Here is a 21,970-nt window from a genome sequence, read left to right on the forward strand (position 1 = left end):
TCCTGGAACCTTGACCATTCTCTGATTCCCTGACAGCGTCACCACCGCCAGCATCTCCATCCCTCCACCGCCCTCCCCTTCCCGCCCGGGGGCGGCGCGCATCCCCGGCGCGCTCCCGCCGCGTCCGCACGGCTCCGCACGGTCCCGCCCGGTCCTTCCGCCGCCGCCGCCGCGCTGCGGGCGGAGCGGCGGGCCCGGGAGGCGGGTGGTGTGTCCGGCACGTCATATCAGCCGCCCGCCCGCCATTGGCTGCGCCGCCTCACCCGAGCGGGGCCGCGGCCGCCCGGGGCTGGCGCGGCGGCTCCCGCGCCCGGCGCTCGCCCCGCCCGGCGGGGAGGGACGGCAGGGGACGGGCGGGGCGGCGGCGCGGAGCGGAGCGGCAGGCCCGGCACTGCCTGCGGCCGCGGGTAGGTCGGCGGCGGGTAACGTGACATCCGCGGCTCGGGGTTTATAAACCTTCCCCGGGGCGCGGGCCGGCGGCGCTCAGCCGGCAGGGAGGCGCAGGAGCGGCGCAGCTCTCCCAGCCCATCCCGAGGTGAGCGGGCGGCGGGACTCGGGGGCAGACGGACGGGCCCGGGTAGGGGGCGAACCCCGTCCCCGCGGGGGTCCGTGTCCTCCCGTGGGGATGAGGCGGCGCAGCCAGCCCCGGCGCTGCTCGGCTGGGTCGGGTCACCCCGCATCCCCCGGCCCCCCGGAGCCCGGGCGGTGCTGGAGGATGCGGCGGTGTGTGTCAGCGCCGAGGGAGGCGCCGGCCTGACCCGTTGCTCGGGGCTTTACTAGCGTGTGCCTGTGTTTCAGGACTCCGGAGAAGCCAATGCCCAGGTTGGAGAGCTGCGCCTGGAGCTGTTCCTGCACTGCCAGAGGAAGGCACAGGAGCCAGCTGGGGGACACGGCGGCGGGGCTGGCCGCCAAGGTGGGCGAGATGCTGAGCTCCTCCGTGCCGAGCCCCTCGCTGGCGCTGGTGGGTCGCGGAGCTCGCAGCCCCAGCACCTCCAGCGCCAGCAGCACCGCCAGCAGCACCAGCAGCACCTTGAACTGGAGTCAGCACCTGGTGCAGAGGAGCGTGGTGCTCTTCGTCGTGGGTGCTTTCATGGCCCTGGTGCTGAACTTGCTGCAGATCCAGCGGAATGTGACTTTGTTCCCTGACGAAGTGATTTCTACTCTCTTCTCCTCCGCCTGGTGGGTGCCCCCGTGCTGCGGCACAGCAGCAGGTGAGTCGCTGACCCCCACGGGTGATTTTGGGTTTTTCCTCATCCTCTCGTGGAGGAGGAGAGGCGGTGGGGCTGAATGCGTGACCCGTGCGCGCGGGAGCCCCGCATTCCCATCCGCCAGCGAGCGATGCGAGCTCAGGCTTTTGGGAGAGTGCGCGCCCGGCTTTATCCCCGCGTGTGCCAGGGCCGGTTTTGAGCCGGTGCGCTCTGAACGCGGGTGAAGCGGGGGGTGTCCCTGGCTGGAAGCGGGGTTCGGGCTCGGGGTGACCGCAGCGTTCCCGCCGCTCCCGGGCTGCCCCCGCCCCGCGCGGCCGCGTGTCGGCCCCGCCCCCCCGGCGCCCATTGGCTGCCGCCGAACTGGTGAGTGGCGGGCGGCGCTCGCCATTGGCTGCGTCCGCGACTGGCCACGGGCTGGGCCACAACAAGGAAGTCACGTGCAGCGGCGTGCGCGGCCCTGTCACCGGCCCGGGCCCCACAGAGCCCCAGCCGAGCCCTGTCACCGGCCCGAGCCCCAACCGAGCCCTGTCACCGGCCCGGGCCCCACCGAGCCCCAGCCGAGCCCTGTCACCGGCCCGAGCCCCAACCGAGCCCTGTCACCGGCCCGGGCCCCACAGAGCCCCAGCCGAGCCCTGTCACCGGCCCGAGCCCCAACCGAGCCCTGTCACCGGCCCGGGCCCCACAGAGCCCCAGCCGAGCCCTGTCACCGGCCCGGGCCCCACCGAGCCCTGTCACCGGCCCGAGCCCCAGCCGAGCCCTGTCACCGGCCCGGGCCCCACAGAGCCCCAGCCGAGCCCTGTCACCGGCCCGGGCCCCACCGAGCCCTGTCACCGGCCCGAGCCCCAACCGGGCCCTGTCACCGGCCCGGGCCCCACCGAGCCCCAGCCGAGCCCTGTCACCGGTTCAGGCCCCACAGAGCCCAACTGAGCCCTGTCACCAGCCTGACCCCCACCCCTGTCACCAGCCCGAGTCCTGTCACTGGCCCTTCTACTGTAAATTCATTGCTAAGGCTCCGAATTTGTTCTCAAAGACAGGTGTACAAATGTGCTTGTGCTACTCCTACCAAAAAGTCTAGAAGTGAGATGCTTTATTACGTATCATTCAGTGACTTCAAATAACATGATGGTGTTCTACCAGACAATATGTGGGGCATGATAATCAGTTTAAAAAGTCACCGGCCTGGCCCGCACCATCCCCTGTCACCATCCCAGCTCCTGCCTGCTGCCCCGTGCCTTCTTGCTGTCCCTTGCCCCGGTCACCTGTCTGTCCCCTGTCACCTGCCTGCCCCTTGCCCGCTGTCCCCATCACCTGCCTGCTCTCAGCGCCTTGCTTGCTGCTCCTGTCACCTAACCGTGCCCTGTCTCCTGTCCCTGTCACCTGCCTGGCCCCTGCCTGCTGTCCCTGCCTGTCCCTTGCCTGCTGCTGGGCTCATACTACAGAAGGCTCAGGCCACGATGTGATTGTCACACCAGCTGACACATACTTTGTGGTTTATCATTCATAACCCCCCCCAGTTCCATGTCTAGACAAAGTTTCGGTGAAGGATTGGAGGATTAAAAAGGAGTTAAATTTTGGGGAATAAACTCACTTTAATATTTTTAAATTTTGCATTGAAAGTACTTCAAACAACTCCTGCATATTTTGGTTTGATGTCTGTTTGTATCACACCGTGAAGGGGGTATGAATGATGAACTGTAAACTCAAATGAATAATGAACTGTGTTCATTAATGGATGAACATTAAAGGATGGTTAAAGGATGAACATTAAAGGTTCATTAAAGGCTGGCCTGGGATATTCTCCAGTGAGAGTTCTCATAGTCCTGTCTCAGTTGGATTAAACTTTGGAATTTAGCTGTTATCATAAGGCAAGAGTCCTGGTAGCTGGCATCAGAGTAATGAAGCTGTTTCAGAACACGTCTGTCTTGGAATAGTATGTTCTCTAGCTGTCTTAACATAGCATTTCTTACTCCTAGGAGTTTAAGGGATTAAAAAAAGAGCAGGAAAGGAAATTAATAAACATAGAAGTTGCACTCAGTAAAAGCAGCATGTCTAACCCTGGAGTTGGTGACAACTCAGGGAGTTGCAATCCCTAGAAGAATGAAACTGGTGTTCTTGCCAGCAACTGAGCTAACACTAGCCTATGTTTTTCTTCTGCAACCAACTTTCAGACTGATAAAGGCTGAAAAATGCCTTATGGAGATAAAAACTTTGTCTGGTTAATTGTGTGAGTATCTATTTTTCCCTGATATAAATAGACTGATGGCAGCTGCTTAAGTTCAGCTCTGCTTCTGTTTGGTATCGAAATTCATCTGACATGGACAGGAGCCCTGGGCTGACTTACAGCCTGGCAGAAGGAGAGAAAGCAGCTCTGCTAATAAACTTTTAAGTCCATGCAAATATTTAATTCAGGGCCTGATTCACAGCTGATGAATCATGTTCATAAAGCTGTCAGCCCTGCACGTGAGCAATGAACACAGATTCCACTCCTGGCAAAGCTTTTATTGTGCTTTGCTTTTATTGGTACAAGCCTTTGCTCAGGATGTCAAATGGCAAATCTCTTTAAACAAAAGGAGCATCAAGTCAGATACCTTGACAATGCAATATATATTTAGAGGTTCAAAGAGCTGGGCTTTTACTTCTTTAAAGTAGAAGAGGCAGGTAATAATTGTGTTTTCTTCATCAGGCTTACAGCAGTGTCATGAGCACCTTGCTGATTTCTCAAGCACTTTTATTCCAAGCTAATATTTAGTAATATTGGAGTAATCCTTGCCTGGCAGCTGGTGCAAGTGTTGTTCCTTGTCTTGCAGCTGTGGTTGGCCTGCTGTACCCCTGCATCGACAGCCACCTCGGGGAGCCCCACAAGTTCAAGCGGGAATGGGCCAGCGTCATGCGCTGCATCGCCGTCTTCGTGGGCATCAACCACGCCAGTGCTGTATCCTTCAGCTAGTGTTTGCTCCCTGGGCTTGCTCTGGGCTCAGCAGACTGGCCCTGCCACTGTCTGGGGTCTGGGGGAGGATTGCCAAGGTAAGGGTGGTGCTCCTGGCAGAGAAAGTCTGAGATGTAGGAATGGGCCCCCTGTTGATGGAGTGACAAAACTCTCCTTTGTCTGCTTAAAAAGGAAAAAAAGCACAGAAGTTGCTCTCCTCAATTCGGTAAAAAAGACACCTCAGAGGACCTGGGGGACTTCACCTCAAACTTAAGAATAGCTAATTGGACAGGAGCCAAAAAGCCCTGCCTAAGAAATTCATGAGAAAAAGAAGAGAACAAAGGAACTAATGGCTTTTGTGGGGTGTTTTACCAAGAACAGCTCTTGCACCTGGCTCGGGTTTTCTCTGTAAAAAGTTTTGTTATTTTGCCTTTTATTAAAACTTCTCTGTTTCCAACACTTCCACAGAAGCCATCCTGCTGATTTTATGCCTTCTAAGGTAACTGAGCTCTCTTGGGTGTGATATAAATCTCCAAGAGCTTATAAGACCTAGATTGAAGAGACCATATATCACTGTGACACCTGCTGTAGGCTGCAGTGGCTACTGTAAGATGTGTAACACACCTCACTTAAAGTGGTATGGGAGGGAAGAGGGATTGACATCGTGATATGTACAACTGCAAGCATGACAGTGTAAACTGTGTTGTTTTAATCTACATCTAAAAGTTAACACAACTAACTAGTCATTTGATAGTGAGAAGCACAAAATAAGTGTTCTTTATGTTAAAAATATGGTGGCTTGAGCAGAAAACCTGGGTAATCCTGCTCACTTAGGTTACTTGAGACAAAAATCCATCAAAGTTAAATGTTTCAAAATGTAGCCTATTCTCTAGATGCTCAGTGTGACAAAAATTGATGTTGACTTTGCAGTCATGCTCCAGTCCAAGTTAACAAAAGCTATGATTGTTTGGCAGGTATGAAAACTAAATCCTAAATGTATTGTGTTTAAAGACAGAGAATTGGGCTTACTTTCAGTTTGAATTCTCCCTTGTTCAGTTTCAGCAACAGGATGTCTACAGACTTAAAAAGCACTGTCCTTAACATCATTTTCCAGAAACTAGATTTTGCAAACAACGTCCAGCTGTCCCTGACTCTGGCAGCCTTATCACTGGGGCTTTGGTGGACATTTGATCGTTCAAGAAGTGGTCTTGGTCTTGGAATAACAATAGCCTTTGTAGCAACACTGATAACCCAGTTTCTTGTATATAATGGCGTTTATCAGTAAGTTAGCTTCTAAAATACTATTTCAATTCTCTTGTCTTAACTAAAAGCATGGGTGCACATGAACTGGAATTTAGTTGTTAATGTATTTGGCACATTCTTGCAAGAAGATGTTTTGTTTGTCTAAGGTAGTGGTCCAGTTGTTCCAAATGCCCAGACTGAGAACTGTGGGTGGAAGGTGGGGAGCACTGGGGTTGGGATGTGTGTTGAAATGGTAACACCTCAGAAAACTGGAATTCTGCTGGCTCTCAGCAGAGTGAATATCTAAACTTTACTGGCTAGGACATGGGGCTTTAGAAGCTTGTGAATTTTACAGACTTCATTTTGGTCTCCCAGTTTTTGTTGGTTTTTTTTTTGTTTAAGTCCAGGGAGAGAATTCTGTAACATCTGGTTAAGAGCATGTAAGATGATGAAAGTTACTTGTCTCTAACTTTCTAACTTATTCCCTTTTCTTCACTAGGTATACATCCCCAGATTTCCTTTACATTCGTTCTTGGCTTCCGTGTATATTTTTCTCAGGAGGTGTGACTGTAGGAAACATAGGACGCCAGCTGGCTATGGTAATTACTGCATAATTACTAGTTTCCTTAACAATCCAAATGCCTTCCATTGTTGTCAGTCCAAGAATAAACTATGCCTTGAAGGGTATGACTCACAAACTGTCAGAGTTAAATAGATGTATTCCTAAGAACTGAACTGTAAGCAGACAACCTGTGTTGCCAGTAGAGTGGGTATTGTCTTAGTAAGTGTTTGAATATCTTTTGTATTTAACTTTTTCCAGTGACAGCCTAAATAAGACTGGAATCAGTACATTGCTCCTGCTCAATCAGTATTTATAATTAACATTTAGGGTAGCTGGAGAACTGAGACACTGCTGGGCTTTCTCTAATTATTCATGCACAAAAGTATATATAGGGAAATGTCCCTATATAGCATCAAATTCCACTGCTCCAAAATCAAATATTCTCTCGCTGGTTACTTCAGACATGATTCAAGTATCACTGCATATATAAAGGGATAATACAAATTGCTGTCTTGTTTGCCAGGTTCTTAAGGAATTATTTCCTTGTGGCACACTGAAGAGTAAACCTGGCTGTGTGTTTGCACATCAGGCTAAGGCTTGGTTGTGAAAGGTGTTCTGACACTGATGGATAATAATAATTAATGTTGTGTTGATTTAACTTCTGTCTTCCTTGTAAGTCCTGTGTCCTGGAAAACACCCTTCAAGTTAACTTTCCTAAGGCTGCTGTGGTTTAGGTGGCTTCAATTTTTACTGAAGGAAGGGCGTTTGAGGTTTTTTAAAACACAAGTTCACCACTCCTCTTTCAAATCTCACTGATGCATACAATCAGCATTTGGGTTTATTTAGGACTACATGTATGGGGGGAAGAGGAAGGCTAATTTCTCTTTTTAAATTTGCCACTCACATCAAGTGGAAACTATTAACTGAATTGTGTTGAAGCTTTGGTATTGCAGCAGAGTCTCAAAATGAAATTATAGTTAGTTTTATGCTACAGTTCTGTATTTCACACAGTCCTTTGCAGTTGCTCTGCTGTTCCTGTTAGAAAGCAAAGGAAGGCAGCCTTAAACTAGAAAGAGCTGAAATGAATTTAGACACATAGAACTTTTTCCTTTGCTATTGTTTCACCTGGCATCTCACCTGAGTGTAGTTAAAATCAGCCTGGATCCTGCAGCCTGCAGCTTGTCATCTTCCTTTAAAGAAAGGGGAAAATTGGCAATGCAGAGCTTTTTATTCTAGTTATTTAGAAGTGTCTTCTCATGTGTTTTACATTGTCATTACTTAGTCAGGAAAAGCTTGGAGAAGTGCAGCATTTTCATAGGAACACTTCTGCAAGTCATTGTGAAGCATTGTGTGCTGGAATTCCCAAGAAGTAGGGTCTGTAATTCAGTCAACCACAAGTTTCTTCTATAGAGGTAATTCAAAAGTCCCAGTCTGTTTTGTCAGCCATTGTGGTTGTGGCAGGAAGATGGAATGTAGCATTTTTTTAACCCATACTTGAATTAAACAGTTATTTCTCTGGCTATATGTGCTGGTGCTCCTGTTAGAAAGCAAAGGAAGGCAGCCTTAAACTAGAAAGAGCTAAAATGAATTTAGACACTTAGGACTTTTTCCTTTGCTATTGTCTCACCTGGCATCTCACCCTGAGCTCTTGGCTGCATGTGACAGATATTTCCAGAGTAGAAGGTGACACCCGTGGAAATGAGTGGAGTAAAGTTGCTTTGCTTCTTCCTCAGCCCCTGTCTAGATTTTCCAGTTAGAAATGAAAAGTGAAATGAAAAGTGTCCCTAAGATATCTCCTCCCATGCTGATAAATGTTAGCTGGGAGATCCTTGCTGCTCTCCAGTCACTTGATTTCAAAGGAGCTCCCAAAGTGCAGTGTGACCTTTCAGCAAGCCTGCTGTCAGCAGAGACTTTGGGGTTTTGTTTGGCTTGTTGGCATTTTTTTGCTTGAGGATGAAGTCCAGTGTTTTCTTTTAGTAGGTTTTATAGCAAAGGAAGAGGTGAAGGTGCTGCTGCTGCCATCAGTTCTTTCTGCTCATTCTGACACCTAGAGTTGCTCAGTCAGTGCTCATCAGCTGGGTTAAGTGGGTGGCAACACTTCATTTTTGAGTTGTAACCATCTTTCTCAGCATCTGACAAATTAGTGTGGTATTCAGAACTTGGGCCTCACAAATATCCATTGTGTACTAGTGCTAGAGGCTGGAGAACTGAGAATGCATTCAGTACTTGAAAATATATTTGCATTTTGACCTTAGAAAGAGAACAAGTTACAAGCTTTGTTTCAAAGAAAAATGGGTTAAATATTTTATAGTGACATATTACTGCATTCCATACTAGAAAACAGAGTTAGGAAGAAATGAGTAAGTCTCTGATACCAGGCTTTGACTGGAAAATAAAGTAGCTTGTGGTTAAAGGCAGTTTGAAAAAGGGCTGTTAAACTGAATTAATGGCCATTGAGTGAAGCATTGAGTACCTTCTGCTAAGAAATAAACTGAGATAGAGAGGAAAGATAACAAAGTCTTATAAAAAGCCATGCAATTGGCAGATGGATTTTTCAGATGCACTGATTGAGGCAACAAACACCCATAGTGATTTTTTTTTTTTTTTTTTTTTTTTGTCCACAGTTAGGGAGCACGTCCTCGTTAAGCTTTTAAAAGAAGCCATGCTCTCCAGGTCATTGTCAGCCTAACTGGAGTTACTTTACTATTTAATAATTGAAAATACTGCATAATGTAGTCACTTATCAGATGGCATTAAAACCTAACATGTGTTTGATGTTTTTTATCCATAGGGTATTCCAGAGAAACCACACAATGACTAAGCCTTTGAAGAAGAATACCCGGTGCCAGTGTGAAAGCAACTTTATGAAGATGTGTTCCTTTCTAAAACTGAAGATTATTTAGAAGAAATAATCTCTTTATGGGCTCACTGCACAAATGACTTGTGGGGAAAAAAAAAATTATCCACTCTTAGAATAGCCAAGTGAAATTAACTGCTTATCTTGAAATCTTACCCCGATTTACCACATAAGCATTTGCATATGGCTGTTCTCTGGAAGAGTTTAACACCAAGTGCATACAACTGTTCAGGCTAAGTGGCAGTTTTCCAAGTATTAGATTCCACTGTAAGTTATTGAATCAGCTGCCATGTTTTAAAGCCTTGAAACTGAAATTTAATTACAAGCTCTTGTATCAGTGCCCAAAGGAAGTAGATTGATGGTGCTTAACAATGATGAAGTATGGTTTAATAGGAATAGTATTTATCCAAATCTTTAAAAAATAGGGTTATTTAAAAATAAGAGTGATCAAAACAGATTAAAGGCATTGCACTAATGCTTTTAGGAGTCTTATGAAGGAATCATGCCCTTACTTGTAATGCTGCATTAAGTTTCTGTCTTTGACGGTGGAGAGGGTTTGAGGGATGAGAGGTTGGAAGCCTTAGTTTGGAATTTCTAAATTACTTCAGTATGAGAAGTGAGCACAGGAGACAATCTTGTTCAAACGTGAACCTTTATCAAGAGATTCCAACTGGAAATTTCATTACTCCTGAGGCTTGCAGTTAGATTTGCAAGAATCAAGCTCTGGCCACAATTCAGTAAGAAATCTCAGTGTGTGTGACTATGCCTGCTTAATATTAGACCCCTGCTTCAGTGTCTCACCAAAGGACCTCTTAAATATCTCAAAGTCTGATGTCACTGAAAAACCATGCATTCCATGTCAGTGCTTGGCCATGGAGCACGTGCCCCCAAGTTCTTTGATTTGTCATTTCCTCCTAGAGCTGTCCTTTGAATCCGGGTTTGGACTGAAATGATTAGAAAAAGAATTGGGCCTCAAATGTGATTTAAACTGTATGTGAAGAACAGCAAACTGATTGTTTTCTCAGTTCAGTTTCTGAAAGAGATCACTACTTGTTTTTACACAACCCTATAGAACTTGCAATCTGTGATTGCCTTCTTAAAAACAAAAAGTGCTTATGTCACTACATTAAACATTTGGTGTTTCTTAATACATAGTTCTGGTGAGCACAACGTATTCATTTGATAGCTTAGACCACAGGAGACCTAAATAGCAAGTATTAGGTCTTAAAAGTTGAAGTGCAATGTACAGTAAGTCTGAGCCTCAAGTTCTCTTCAATATCGATCATTTCTTATGAGAGATTAAAGAGAAAAGGGTTCTGAGTTCATTTCAATGCTGCATGGAGTCAAATGGAGCAATAATTTATTTAACTAGTACAGCTAGTTTTGTTGTATCTTACATTGAACCCAAATTTTTAGAAATACTCCAATTTTGTGGTTATGGTGTACTTGTAAACTTTTATGGATTTGCCTTTTTGTATTATGCAATTTATTTTTTTTTTGTTGTGTTCTTTTCCAATCTTACATGGCTTCAGTTATAGTTAGAGGCTTCAGTTAAAGGTTGAACCATCAAAACAGAAGTTGAGGCCAGGTCTCTGTTCTGGCTGTTTTCACTCTTCTAAGGGAATGCTAGCAACAAAAGTTTAGCACAAAGTCTATGCTACAGAGCAGACCCCAATTCTAACCTTACTTTGGTGTAAATCAAGAGTAATTTCATTGATATAGGATCCATCCTCAAATGTTCAAAACCTAAATAATCAAATTTTCTAGAACTACTTGAAGAGACTGGAACAGGTTCAGCTCAGCTGTTTAAGGAGCTGCTGCCTTGCTGGAGGTACAGCTTTGTAATCATCTTGAAACCCATTTCAAAGTGTTTTGAAACCAGATGTAAGTAAAGCTGGCAGTGATCTCTATGGATATTTGATAGAGAAGTATCTCAGATTTATTTGTAAAGACTGAAACTAAATCTGTACCTGTTAGAAATAATACAGCCAAAAACATAAGTCAAAAGTTCATTTTTTGCCAATACTTCTGAGTATCTTAACCAAAGTGATTTAAGTTTGGAAGAGGTGGGGAGGGGAGTGAAGAAAATTTGCACTATTCTGAATTTGAACACTTAAATTCTCATTCTTACTGGTAAGTTTTCAGCGGTGTGTTTGGTTTTACACTTTTTTTACTATTAAAGTTTTAAGATCAAACCATGTTTGCCTTGGACTCTCTGTGCTGGCATTATGCAGGAATCTTTCTTGAAAAGGACAGTTGTTATGGTTGCATAACAAATATTCAGTCATGCATATGCAGTGGTTTAAAAAAAAAAAATCCTAAACTGAACTTGGCAAGATCAGCTTCAGCAGGGGTTGTACAGTTGAAGAAAAACAGCCTTGCTATTGTAGCAGGGAAGCAGAGTAAGTGTGTCGTGGTTTTGTGCTTTAAAGTACAGAATTTTCCTGCCATTGTCTTCCAAAATGCTGAAATTCATAATCTGAAACAAAATATGGAGGGGGCAGGGTAAGCATGCAAATTCCTGCTGTGGTTTGGTTGTGTGCAGCAGTGGTTACTGAAGTCTGAAGCATCTTGAAGAGTGCAAGCTAAGAATGAGCTGCTGAGGCTAAGCAACTCTAATAGCAGCTCACAATTGAGACCAAAAGTCTTCAATTTTACTGCACTTAAGTGTCTGTTTTAGACTTCTAGAAGTTGCTGCACTTTCAGTGGAAACAGTAGAATGACATTTTGGTCAATTTTCAGTTGGCATAGTTGAGGAAAGCTTCATTAGGAATTTCTTAAATATTTTAGCTTGAATAGCCTGGGTTTAACTTCAGTGTAGCAGCTGAGGGAGGAAGTGTTAACAGCTCCAATCTGATGGCCCAGGTTCTCCAGCTATATTGATTTCCCTGAAACTGCACTCAAATTTTGTGAAAAGGAATTAAATATATATTTTTATGTACGTGAATACATGTAACATATATATATATAATATATATACATACATATATCTTATATAGATGTGTGTATATATATACACATGTATATTATATATGTATGTGTGTATATATATATATATATATATATATAAGGTGGTGAGATACAGCCTGGTCTTGGAGAACTAAAGCATGATGGTCTTTTGAGTCAGGAACAGGTGTACAAAGTTTATAAAGGAAAAAAAAACCTGCTCTTCCCAGCAAGTGGGATGATTTGACGTGTGCACATTCCTGCAGATCCATCCTGTGGCTTGTGCAGCCTTTGGCTTTAATCATGGGGATTTGCAGGTGCTAAATTAGCCACAGGAGGGCCCATGGTCTGTTCTCTGAATGCAGCAGGAACATATTGAGATGAATAATGAAATTAGGTCTCAATTGCCTTTACTGCACATCAGAGTAGCTCCTAAATTCATGAGAACAAAGCATTACATGCTGGATTAATTGAACAAAGCATACAGGTGAGAGCTTTTTGAGGGTTCTGTCTTGGAAACAGGTGAGAGCTGTGGGTGACAGTGGGTTCTTTCAGCTCAAAGGCCAAGAAGAGCTCCTATAGATGGATAATGATGATTTCTCTGGGCAGTGAAATACCACAGGAGCTGCCCCATGCTCAGTTTGGAGGCCTCATGTGTTTAAATTCTTACATTGTGCAGTGATAATGTTGTGCCTTCATGGGCTGTGAATGGGGACAGATGAATTTCATGTTCCCTAAAGCCTCATGTGAGGCTGGCTGTGTCACAGGAGAGTCTGTGGATTGTGATGATGCTTCTGGCCTGCTGCAGGTAACTTTCAAACACAGGATTCAAAGTACATATGATAGTTCCTATAAATAATGCATTACTACCCAAAAACACATAAAAGGTCAGAGCTTTACTGAGTTTTAGTCAGTGAATTCTTTTCTTCAGCTGCAAATTATGCCTACTCTGTTTCATTGTCTTCTTTGTGTGTTCAGCAGCTTGACTGCTATTAGATTTTCATTAAATATCAGAGAAGTGCTACAGAGGTTACATGGACTTGCTGTGTTTCCTAAGAATTAAAGCATCAGCTACAAATCAGCAGAATTTAAATACAGCTGCAGCATTTTCTCTCAGCTTAGTAGCTGGCATGGGGCTCCCTCTGGCAGCCAGGTGAGTGTTCCTTGGGTTGGGGCTGGGCAGGGGAGGCTGTGTGTCTCTCACTCCTATAAATGCACAAGGAGTTCATCCTTTTCAAGGTGTCTTAGATTAGAGGCCAAAAAATTAAAATAAGTTAACCTGGACTCAGAAGTGAGTCAAGATCACATCCAGTAAGGGCCTGTGAAAGAAAGGCTCACTGAGATGCTCCTGGGGAAATGTAAATTGTTCACATGTGACCATGGAGTTCAAGACAGGTCTTCTGGCTGTCCTGGCTGCATTTTGAGTTTCATGATGCTGGAGAGACCATAGAATCATAGAAATGTTTGGAGTGGGGCCTTAAGGACCATCTGGTTCTAACCCCCCCCTGCCATGGCAGAGATGTCCCAGGCTGCTCCAAGCCCCATCCAGCCTGGCCTTGAGCACTGCCAGGGATGGGGCATCCACAGCTTCTCTGAGCAACCTGTGCTAGATAAAATCACCAAGCACACAGTTTGGGTCAGCTGGAGCACTTGTTACCACCTTGACATGCACTGCTTTGATTCTGACCTTTGAAAAGTGCTCCAAGTTGTCTGACAGTGCAATGCTTCACCTCTTCAAAAACCTAAACCACTCTTTTTTATAAAAATGAAATGAGAAATTTCAATTTCCAAACGTTCTTCCTGGTAGTCTTAATGTTGCAGAAATGTATAAGAATGTGTTGGTTTAGGAATTATCTTTTGTTTTGATAAATCTGCATTTTTTGGCCCAATAAAAAGGTTTTTTAAAAAATTTCTGATCACTTTAGGTATCACCTTGCTTATGCACCACCCTCATCAATCTTTTATTTTCTGGCCCAGGGTAATCACTTTCTTCTTCCTTCCTGCCCTTTTTTGTTTAAACAGCTTCTCTAGGCTTTATACTTCATCACCTTTCAGACCTCATCTTCCTCCCTGCCACCCCAATAGGGGCTTGAAAGGCAGCAGGTACCTGTGCTGGATCTGCAGTCTGCACTCTCTGCACCTTTTCATTCTCAGACATTACTCAGAACTTATTCAAGGATTTTTATTTTTTTTTTCCCAGTTTTCTTGCCTGTTTCTGTCAGAAACTCCTTCTACAATAGAAAGTCAGGCTGCTGGAAGGACCAGCATCCCCCATCTCAGCACCTGGGGGAGCAAGCAAGGAGCTGTGCTGTCCTGCAGAACCTCTGCCTTCTTCTGACAATTGCATTTGGGGAGACAAAGTTTTATGTTTAAAACCATCAAAACAACCCAAACAAACCCCGAGTTTTTCTCACCTGGCTCAGAAGAGCAGCCTTGCAGTGCCAGCTGTGTCACTGCCATGTGGTACTGGAGGCTGCTGGGGTTTTGAGCAGCAGCCCCTGGAGATGGGATAACTCTGGATCCATCACTCAGGTTTTAATACCTGTGTTACAAAAAAAACAGCTGCTGGTGAGTTTAACGCTGGGCATCACTTGAACAGATGTCATCCAAAATCAAGAGAAGCTGTCTGTGATCCCTGATCACCCCTGGTGTGCAGCTGATGGCCCAGGCTGGAGGGGTCTGTGCTGCTGAGCTCTTGCACCAGGACCCTGTAGCACAGAGCCTGGGCACTGTGTGGGGCTGTGCTGCACAGGGATGAGCAGCTGGATCTGGTTTCTCCAGGAAATCTGCTGCTCCTGGGCTGCTGGAAGAGGTGACACAAGCTGATGTAGGAGGAAGGTGCAACACATCCCTGCCAGCATCTATCAGGCCACTCCAAATTTTGCCCTGCAAGGATCAGACAGCATAGTCCAGAAATCTCAGGAGGTGCAGAGGAAATGATCTCCAGGAATACATACCCTTCTGACATACCCAGCTCTAGCAAAATAAACAGGGCAAAAATCAAAACTCCAGGGGCTCTTTTGGGCAGCAGAGACCTTGTCCAGACAAGCAGAGCTGATTTATTTCCGTGCAGAGCTCTGCAGCAGGGAAATTCTTTGCAACATTTCTCCTTGCTTGGCTGAAGCACACAGACAGTGCAGTCAGTGACATCCTCACCCCAGAAAGGAACCAAACACAGCTGAGCTGAGGTGCAGCACAGGTGAAGTCAGTGGGGCTGGAGATGTGCTGAGCATCATGAGCAGCTCCAGGGCTGGAGCTCTGCTCCCAGCCGTAGCAGGGCAGCAGAGACTGTCACTGCTGAGGGCTGGAGGTCAGACATGAATAATCCTGCCACCAAACCTCCCACAGGTCACCTTCCAAGCACCTTGCTGGAATAGTTGAGTAAGAGTGAATAAAAACATCAGCAAAAGAGCCACACTCAGTCGTAAGCACCTGAGTTATCAGCTCAGTGGAAGAAGATAGCAATGGTGTCTAACAGTATAACCAATCCTGATCAGTTTACTCAGAATTTTTGCAAATTTTTGGTCTTTTCATGCAGAGAAAACACCTGGTATCACCAGGGCAGATCCTGCTGCCACTTGTTTAGGTTTAACTTCACCTTTACTCCCACAGGTTGTGGTGCTGGTGGGATGGGAGTCCTACCACAGCACAAATGAGTCTGTACTGAGCACAGATTGAAGGTACAACCTGTGCATTCATTATTCTCTTGGTGGAACTCAGCTGCAAAGGATAAACATTCCCATAATTGGAGACACCCCAGGGTATTCAAAGTAACCCCTATAGGCTGGTGGGTTTGGCACAGGAGACACACAGCCTCCAAAACTGGCAGCTGAAGACCACAGAGAGGATGTGAGACATCTCAGAATCAGGGAATCACTTTCACTGGAATTACATTTAAGGTCATTGAGTCCTGCTGGTAACCCAGCACTGCCAAGCCCATCACTTGAATCCTGTCCCTAAGTGCCTCATCTACACAGACACCTCCAGGGATGGTGACTCCACCACTGCCCTGGGCAGCCTGTTCCACTGCTTGACAACCTTTAAGGAGAAGAAATTTTTCCTAATATCCAATCTAAACTTCCCCTGGCTCAACGTGAGGCAGTTTCCTCTCATCCCAAACCAAAACAGCAGGATGCTCAAGGTTTGAACCCCACCTTCAACCTTCACTAATATGGGGACCAAAAACATCCATCAGTGCTTATGATGAGAAAAAAATGGGGTTTGGGGGTTTTTCCCAACAATCAAACATTGGAAGTAGAACATGAAGCCAGCAATGGTCTGGCCTCAGCATCATCACAGCCACAACTCATTGTCATGGGAAGGATCACTCTCCTGGAAGGTGCAGCCAGGTGATGGAAGTTTGAATGCAAAGTTCTGAGGTCAATAGAACAAGCAGCCTCACACAGGAGCTGGTGAATAATTCCCATCAGATCTGCAGTGGGATTTGGGGAAAGAACAGCTGCATTTGTCTGCCTACTCCTTGGGCATGTTCCACCTGCTTAATTGAAGGCAGGTCCAAGTGAGCCATCTGTTGACCTGGTTGAGGAATCAGAGCTTCCCACTAATTTAAAGATAATTCTTACAGGTTATTAAAGGCCTAGAAGGAAAGGAGAGATGGATAAAAAACAACAGTAAGAAGCTTTGCCTTAGAGGCACAGGTAATATCTGTAACAGCTGCTCCACCCTATGCCTTAGCTAATTGTTAAATGAATCACCCTGGCAAAAGAAGCATTAATAAAGGGAAGCGAAGACTGAACATCTGGAAAATAATATGAAAGGGAAGAATTTTCATATTTTGGAACTCCTTGCTGGGTGGGAACTGCTTGGGGAGACAGCTCTAATTGCTTGTCTGAGAGAATGAAAAGTGAATCTATTCCCAGTCTGAAATCAGCAGTCATTGTGAATTCCTCTCTGCTCTCCTGTCCCAGTGCCACAGCTCTAACAGGGGGCCCTGACCTGCAAATATCAAGACAAGCTCTTCATCTTCTGCTCCTTGGCCAGACAGCAATGTGCACCACAAAGGCAGGGGTGTGCCTCCTCAGGAGCTGGGTCCAAGCTCAGAAGCTGTTCCCAGCAGCCAAGTGCAGGATGCACTATCAAAATAAGTTTATTCTGGGGGCACCAGTCAGTCTGGTGCTGCTGGGTGGTTACCATTTGATAAACCAGCTTTCTGCCTGAGGCTGTCAGGTTTTCCTGGCAATGGCTGTGGGGCAGGAGGGGAGAACACCAGGCCTGCTGCTGTTTGTTCCTGCCGTGCTTTGCAACTCTTTGATGGATACAGGGAGCTGGAGACATGGCAAATTTCTCTCCCTACAGAAGAAGGACATGGCCAACACACAGCAGAGTCCTCTGTGCAAGCTCCCTTGCCCAGCACAGCAAGGAGCTCTGCAAAATGAGCCCTCACCACAGTCTGAGTCAGACCCTTCATGATTTGACACTGGAAACTGGGCTGGATGAAACTCTGGAACGTTCTTGGGTCTCATTCAGCTTTGGTAAGGAAACCAAACCAGGATACCACAAATCTCTCTGACAGTAGGATGCTGGGATTTTAGCACACATCTGGAAAACAGATTGTGCTGCAATACCTGTGCACTAATAGAGTCTGACTGGGTCTGGCTTTTCTGCTCACCATCTCCTGCTTACCACTTCCTCACAGAAGCAGCTCATAGTGATCATGATTCTTCTACATTCCCTCCATTTGCTCTTCTTGCTCTTCTGCCATTCTGCAAGTTCTCAGTCTCTTGTCTTGGAGAAGAATTTCCTTCATGCAACACCTCAGAGAGCACTGTGCAGCCAGGTCTGCAGCCAGCAGAGGCAGAGCTGGGGTCTGCACAAACCCATTCTGGGCAGCCACTCCCCAGGGCACGTGTCCAGCAGGGCACAGTGGGTCTGCAGCAGGGCCATGGTGAGGGCAGGGGAGAGAAGCAGCCCTGAGCCAGGGCTCTGCAGCAGGACAGGCTCACAGCTCTCTCATTTCAGCAGGAGTGTAAAAATCTGAGCCACTTTTCTAAATAGACTCAACTACCCTCCAAATGTAATGCTGCTCCCAGGCCAAGCTGCATGGCATTCCCAGTGGTGTGTCACTCCCTTCCAAGCCTTTCATTTCCACCTGCAAAAGGAATGGGAAAGGTTTTCAGTATTTTACCTTTTCACTGGTGTAGGTGAAATGCCAACCTGAGCACAGGCAGAGCTCTTAGGTGTCACTCCACTCCTAAGGTCCCCCGCACCACGTGGCACATCCCAAATGTCACCAGCCCTCTGAGGACCCTGGACACCTGTGTCTTCACTAGCTGAACACAAAACTTTCTGCAACTGGTTTCTCTTCTCTACTTCTCCCTGATGCTATTCTGGAATATCTCAGCATGGGAATCAAATTTGCAGGCAGGAGACCTGACACAGAGATGTGCCACCATCTCCATGGCACGGGGATGTGCCACCAGCTCCCTGACACAGGGATGTGCCACCAGCTCCCTGACACAGAATGTGCCACCAGCTCCATGGCACAGGGATGTGCCACCAGCTCCATGGCACAGGGATGTGCCACCAGCTCCCTGACACAGAATGTGCCACCAGCTCCATGACACAGGGATGTGCCACCAGCTCCCTGACACAGGGATGTGCCACCAGCTCCATGGCACAGGGACGTGCCACCAGCTCCCTGACACAGAGATGTGCCACCAGCTCCATGGCACAGGGATGTGCCACCAGCTCCATGGCACAGAATGTGCCACCAGCTCCCTGGCACAGGGATGTGTCACCAGCTCCCTGACACAGAATGTGCCACCAGCTCCATGGCACAGGGATGTGCCACCAGCTCCCTGACACAGGGATGTGCCACCAGCTCCCTGACACAGGGATGTGCCACCAGCTCCATGACACAGGGATGTGCCACCAGCTCCCTGACACAGAATGTGCCACCAGCTCCATGGCACAGGGATGTGCCACCAGCTCCCCGACACAGGGATATGCCACCAGCTCCCTGGTACAGGGATGTGCCACCAGCTCCGTGACACCATGTGGCACTCGGGAGGGCTGTCCAGTGACATGGAGCAGGGAAGGGCCCTGCTCAGGGCTGGAGAGGGACACAGCACCCCGGGCACCCTGGGGTGCAGGGAGAGAGCAATGCCACTGCACCACAGACAGTGCTGAAGCAAAAGGGGGGGTTGGGGCTGGGCAGGAGCGTTCCCAAACATCCACACAAGGATCCTAAAGCATAATTATGAAATTTTAAAAAACAACTTGACGTTATAATTATCAGGGTTCCTGGAGGAGCGGCGTAATTGAATTCGAGGGTGTCTCGCTCTCATTGCAGGCACTAACGAGAGAGCGGCTCCGCTTCCCCCGCAGCCTTCCCGGAGCCCTGCAAAGCTCGGGAGACACCCAACAATTCAATTATTGTTTCCCTCTGGAAAGCAGATCATTTTAGACACGCGGCCAGCTCTAATTACAAAAGGAGAGGGGGAGAAAATTTCTTGTGTCCAAAATTATTTGACTCATTAAAAGGATTTCTTTTCTGCCAGGCCTGAGTTAGAACTCCGGTGGAAGGATGGGAAGCAGAGAGGAGCAGCGGCTCTGGCAGGAGGGAGCGGCGCCCCTGCCCTGCAGCAGTGTCCCCTGTGCTCGGGGGGAGCCCCTCCAGGTCCCCCTTGGCCAGGAAAAGCTCTTTTCCATGCAGAAGGAAGCCGGGGCTCCAGGCAGGGCTGCTCGGAGCTCACACAGACCATGGGTGTGTGAGGAGAGCAGGGGCTCGGCCGCAGCTGCGGGAGTTTCCCTCCTCCCTGCCCTCCTCGGCAACGATGGCATGAGGTCTTTCACTCAAAAGCTTCATTATGGTGCTGTGGTTTTGCGGGTTTTTTCCCCCCTCAGATTATTTTTAAATGCTCTTTTGTAGTGAAAGACGATTTTGTGTAGGGGAGGTCCCTTTTCCAATTAGCAGTAATTAACTCATCTGTAATGGGTTTTTTCATAGCCCTCCATTTCCTGTGGCGGGGAGAAGGCAACGGGCAGGAGGCAGAGCAGGATGGATCAGGGCACTCCAACCCTCCCAAGACAACACTTTAGAAGGGATTTTCTTCCATTTGGACTTTTTTTTATATTTTTTTATAATTAAAATAATGCCTTCATAGGCTTTACAGGGGCAATGCTGCTGCCCAGCGTGGACAGCTTGGGCAAGAGATTCTGGGCAAAAGGCTCCCGAATCACTGCGTGGCCTCATCCCCAAATCCACATCTTCCCTCCTCTCCAGTGCAATGAAATGAATTCCAGCGCAATGTTTATGGTTAATTTGAAATCTAGCACTTGTTAGCTAATCCTGTTAGTAGCTTGCAAAAACAAGGGATCCCTTGTATAATCAGTAATTATAACAGGCGTTTTATGTTAAATTATATCTAATAAGCAAGACAAAAAGAGAGATGTGTTCTCAGACGGAGCTTTCCTCATTAAAAAAAAAATAAATAAAAAGAGGTAAAAAGTCTTCTCCATGATGAAATTATACACCTGGAGGGGAAATTACAAAAAAAAAAAATAAATAATTAACTGGTGGATGTCACAGCAGTGTCACGTCAATAAGTTTGGGATGGCACAGCAGAGTGACAGGGGGTGGGAATTCGGAGTGGTTTCTGTGCCCCCGGCCGCCTCCGAGGGCTGAGGAGCTGCGGATCCCGACGGGAGGAAGAGGATGAGGAGGAGGAGGAGGATGAGGAGGAGGAGGAGGAGGAGGAGGAGGAAGAGCGTGTGTAGCCCAGGGCAGAGTGGTGCTACCAGGGCCCCGTGCCCGGCTCTGCACGGACGGTGAGCCCCGCTCCGTGCCCCGCATCCTGCGCACCTTTTTGGGGCAGGGGTGCGAGAATCAGTGAGAAATGGTGCTCCCCCCCCAAAAAAAAAATTAAAAATAAAATTTAAAAAAATTAACATTTAAAATATACAGCCCCTCCTGCTGCTCAGAAAAGGGGTTTGTGCCCTGAGGAGCAGCACCCACCCCAGCCCGGGGGGCTCCCCCCGGCTCTCCCGCGCAAGCAGCCGCGGGTGCGCACCCTCAGTTCCGCGCTGGGGGCTCCTCTCCGCGGGGATCCCTTCACAAAGACCTTTTTGTCTGGCTGCAGGGCCACCGGGTTCCGCGGTTTATTGGTTGTAATGACTGATGGAAATAAAAAAAGGTAGGAAAAAAAAAAAGTAAAGTAAAATTTTTAAAGAATTAAAAATAAATGTAAAAATAAAAAATAAAATAATAAAATAAAATAAAATAAAATAAAAATAAAGTAAAATAAAATAAAGTAAAATAAAATAAAATAAAATAAAATAAAATAAAATAAAATAAAATAAAGTAAAATAAAATAAAATAAAATGTGAAATCCGAACTCTGGGGCAGGCTGGAGCACGCCCTTCTCTGCAACTTTTTCTCCGTCTGAAAATCACACTTCCATTAAACCGTCCCCTAAAATGTGACATTGTTTAACTACCGGAGTTATTGTAAATACGTTTAATCAAATAGACTCTTGAGGAAATCTCCCTCCATAAACACGCAATCTTGTCCTTTAAACACGTGTATAATCAGGAAATCTAATTAAAAGCTGATCGGAGGGCCGCGGCGGGTTAATTCTGCGCGGGCGCGGGCGGGATGCGCGGGTGCCTCCGCTCGGCTCCTCCATCCTGGGTGGCAGATCCTGCCCGGATCCCAAACACCGCGTGTCAGGGCGAGAAGCAAATGTTGTTTTAGCAGGAAAGTAGTAATAACAAAGCCATTTATGCAAGCACATTAGAGCGGCCGGAATCCTGCCTCTTAGTTAAAATTTTTGAGCCAGAAAATTAAAAACAAATATTTAACTTCGCAATTTTCACACACACACACGCACACACACACACACGCACGCACACACGGGAAACTTTCTGCATGCATATGGATGAAGCCGGGCCCGCGCTCGGGAGATGGTTTAATGCGCTTTGGGATAAATTCATGGGGTTTTGGGGCGATCCCATGCGAGGACACCGCGGGAATGAGCGGGGGGAGAGTGGAATTCCAGGGGGATGCGGGAATGAGGAAAGGGAAAGGGAAAGGGAAAGGGAAAGGGAAAGGGAAAGGGAAAGGGAAAGGGAAAGGGAAATGGAGGGAGGGAGGGAGGGAGGGAGGGAGGGAGGGAGGAAGGAAGGAAGGAAGGAAGGAAGGAAGGAAGGAAGGAAGGAAGGAAGGAAGGAAGGAAGGAAGGAAGGAAGGAAGGAAGGAAGGAAGGAAG

General features: G+C 47.1%; 1 protein-coding gene across 2 annotated transcripts; it reads left to right on the forward strand.

The window, feature by feature from the left end:
* The first annotated feature begins 256 nt into the window (after positions 1-256).
* INSIG1 (insulin induced gene 1) lies at positions 257-10,993 on the forward strand. 2 transcript variants are annotated; one of them, XM_071428581.1, is made up of 6 exons: positions 257-407; positions 799-1,211; positions 4,016-4,140; positions 5,249-5,415; positions 5,876-5,975; positions 8,730-10,993. In XM_071428581.1, the coding sequence occupies exons 2-6, from the start codon at positions 815-817 to the stop codon at positions 8,757-8,759; spliced, it is 819 nt and encodes a 272-aa protein (XP_071284682.1). In that variant the 5' UTR covers positions 257-407; positions 799-814; the 3' UTR covers positions 8,760-10,993. The 2 variants fall into 2 exon arrangements, with proteins under 2 accessions (XP_071284682.1, XP_071284681.1); XM_071428580.1 differs by having other exon boundaries at positions 289-535.
* The last annotated feature ends 10,977 nt before the right edge of the window (positions 10,994-21,970 follow it).

This window comes from Agelaius tricolor, unplaced genomic scaffold (genome assembly GCF_023055355.1).
Source record: "Agelaius tricolor isolate 1412-34295 unplaced genomic scaffold, bAgeTri1.0.p SCAF_6, whole genome shotgun sequence".
Taxonomy (NCBI): domain Eukaryota; kingdom Metazoa; phylum Chordata; class Aves; order Passeriformes; family Icteridae; genus Agelaius; species Agelaius tricolor.

Coding starts and splice junctions, on each gene's coding strand:
- INSIG1 (XM_071428581.1), top strand. CDS start 815: ATGCCCAGGTTGGAGAGCTGCGCCTGGAGCTGTTCCTGCACTGCCAGA. Junction 1,212..4,015: donor GTGCTGCGGCACAGCAGCAG/GTGAGTCGCTGA, acceptor CTTGTCTTGCAG/CTGTGGTTGGCCTGCTGTAC. Junction 5,416..5,875: donor GTATATAATGGCGTTTATCA/GTAAGTTAGCTT, acceptor TTTCTTCACTAG/GTATACATCCCCAGATTTCC.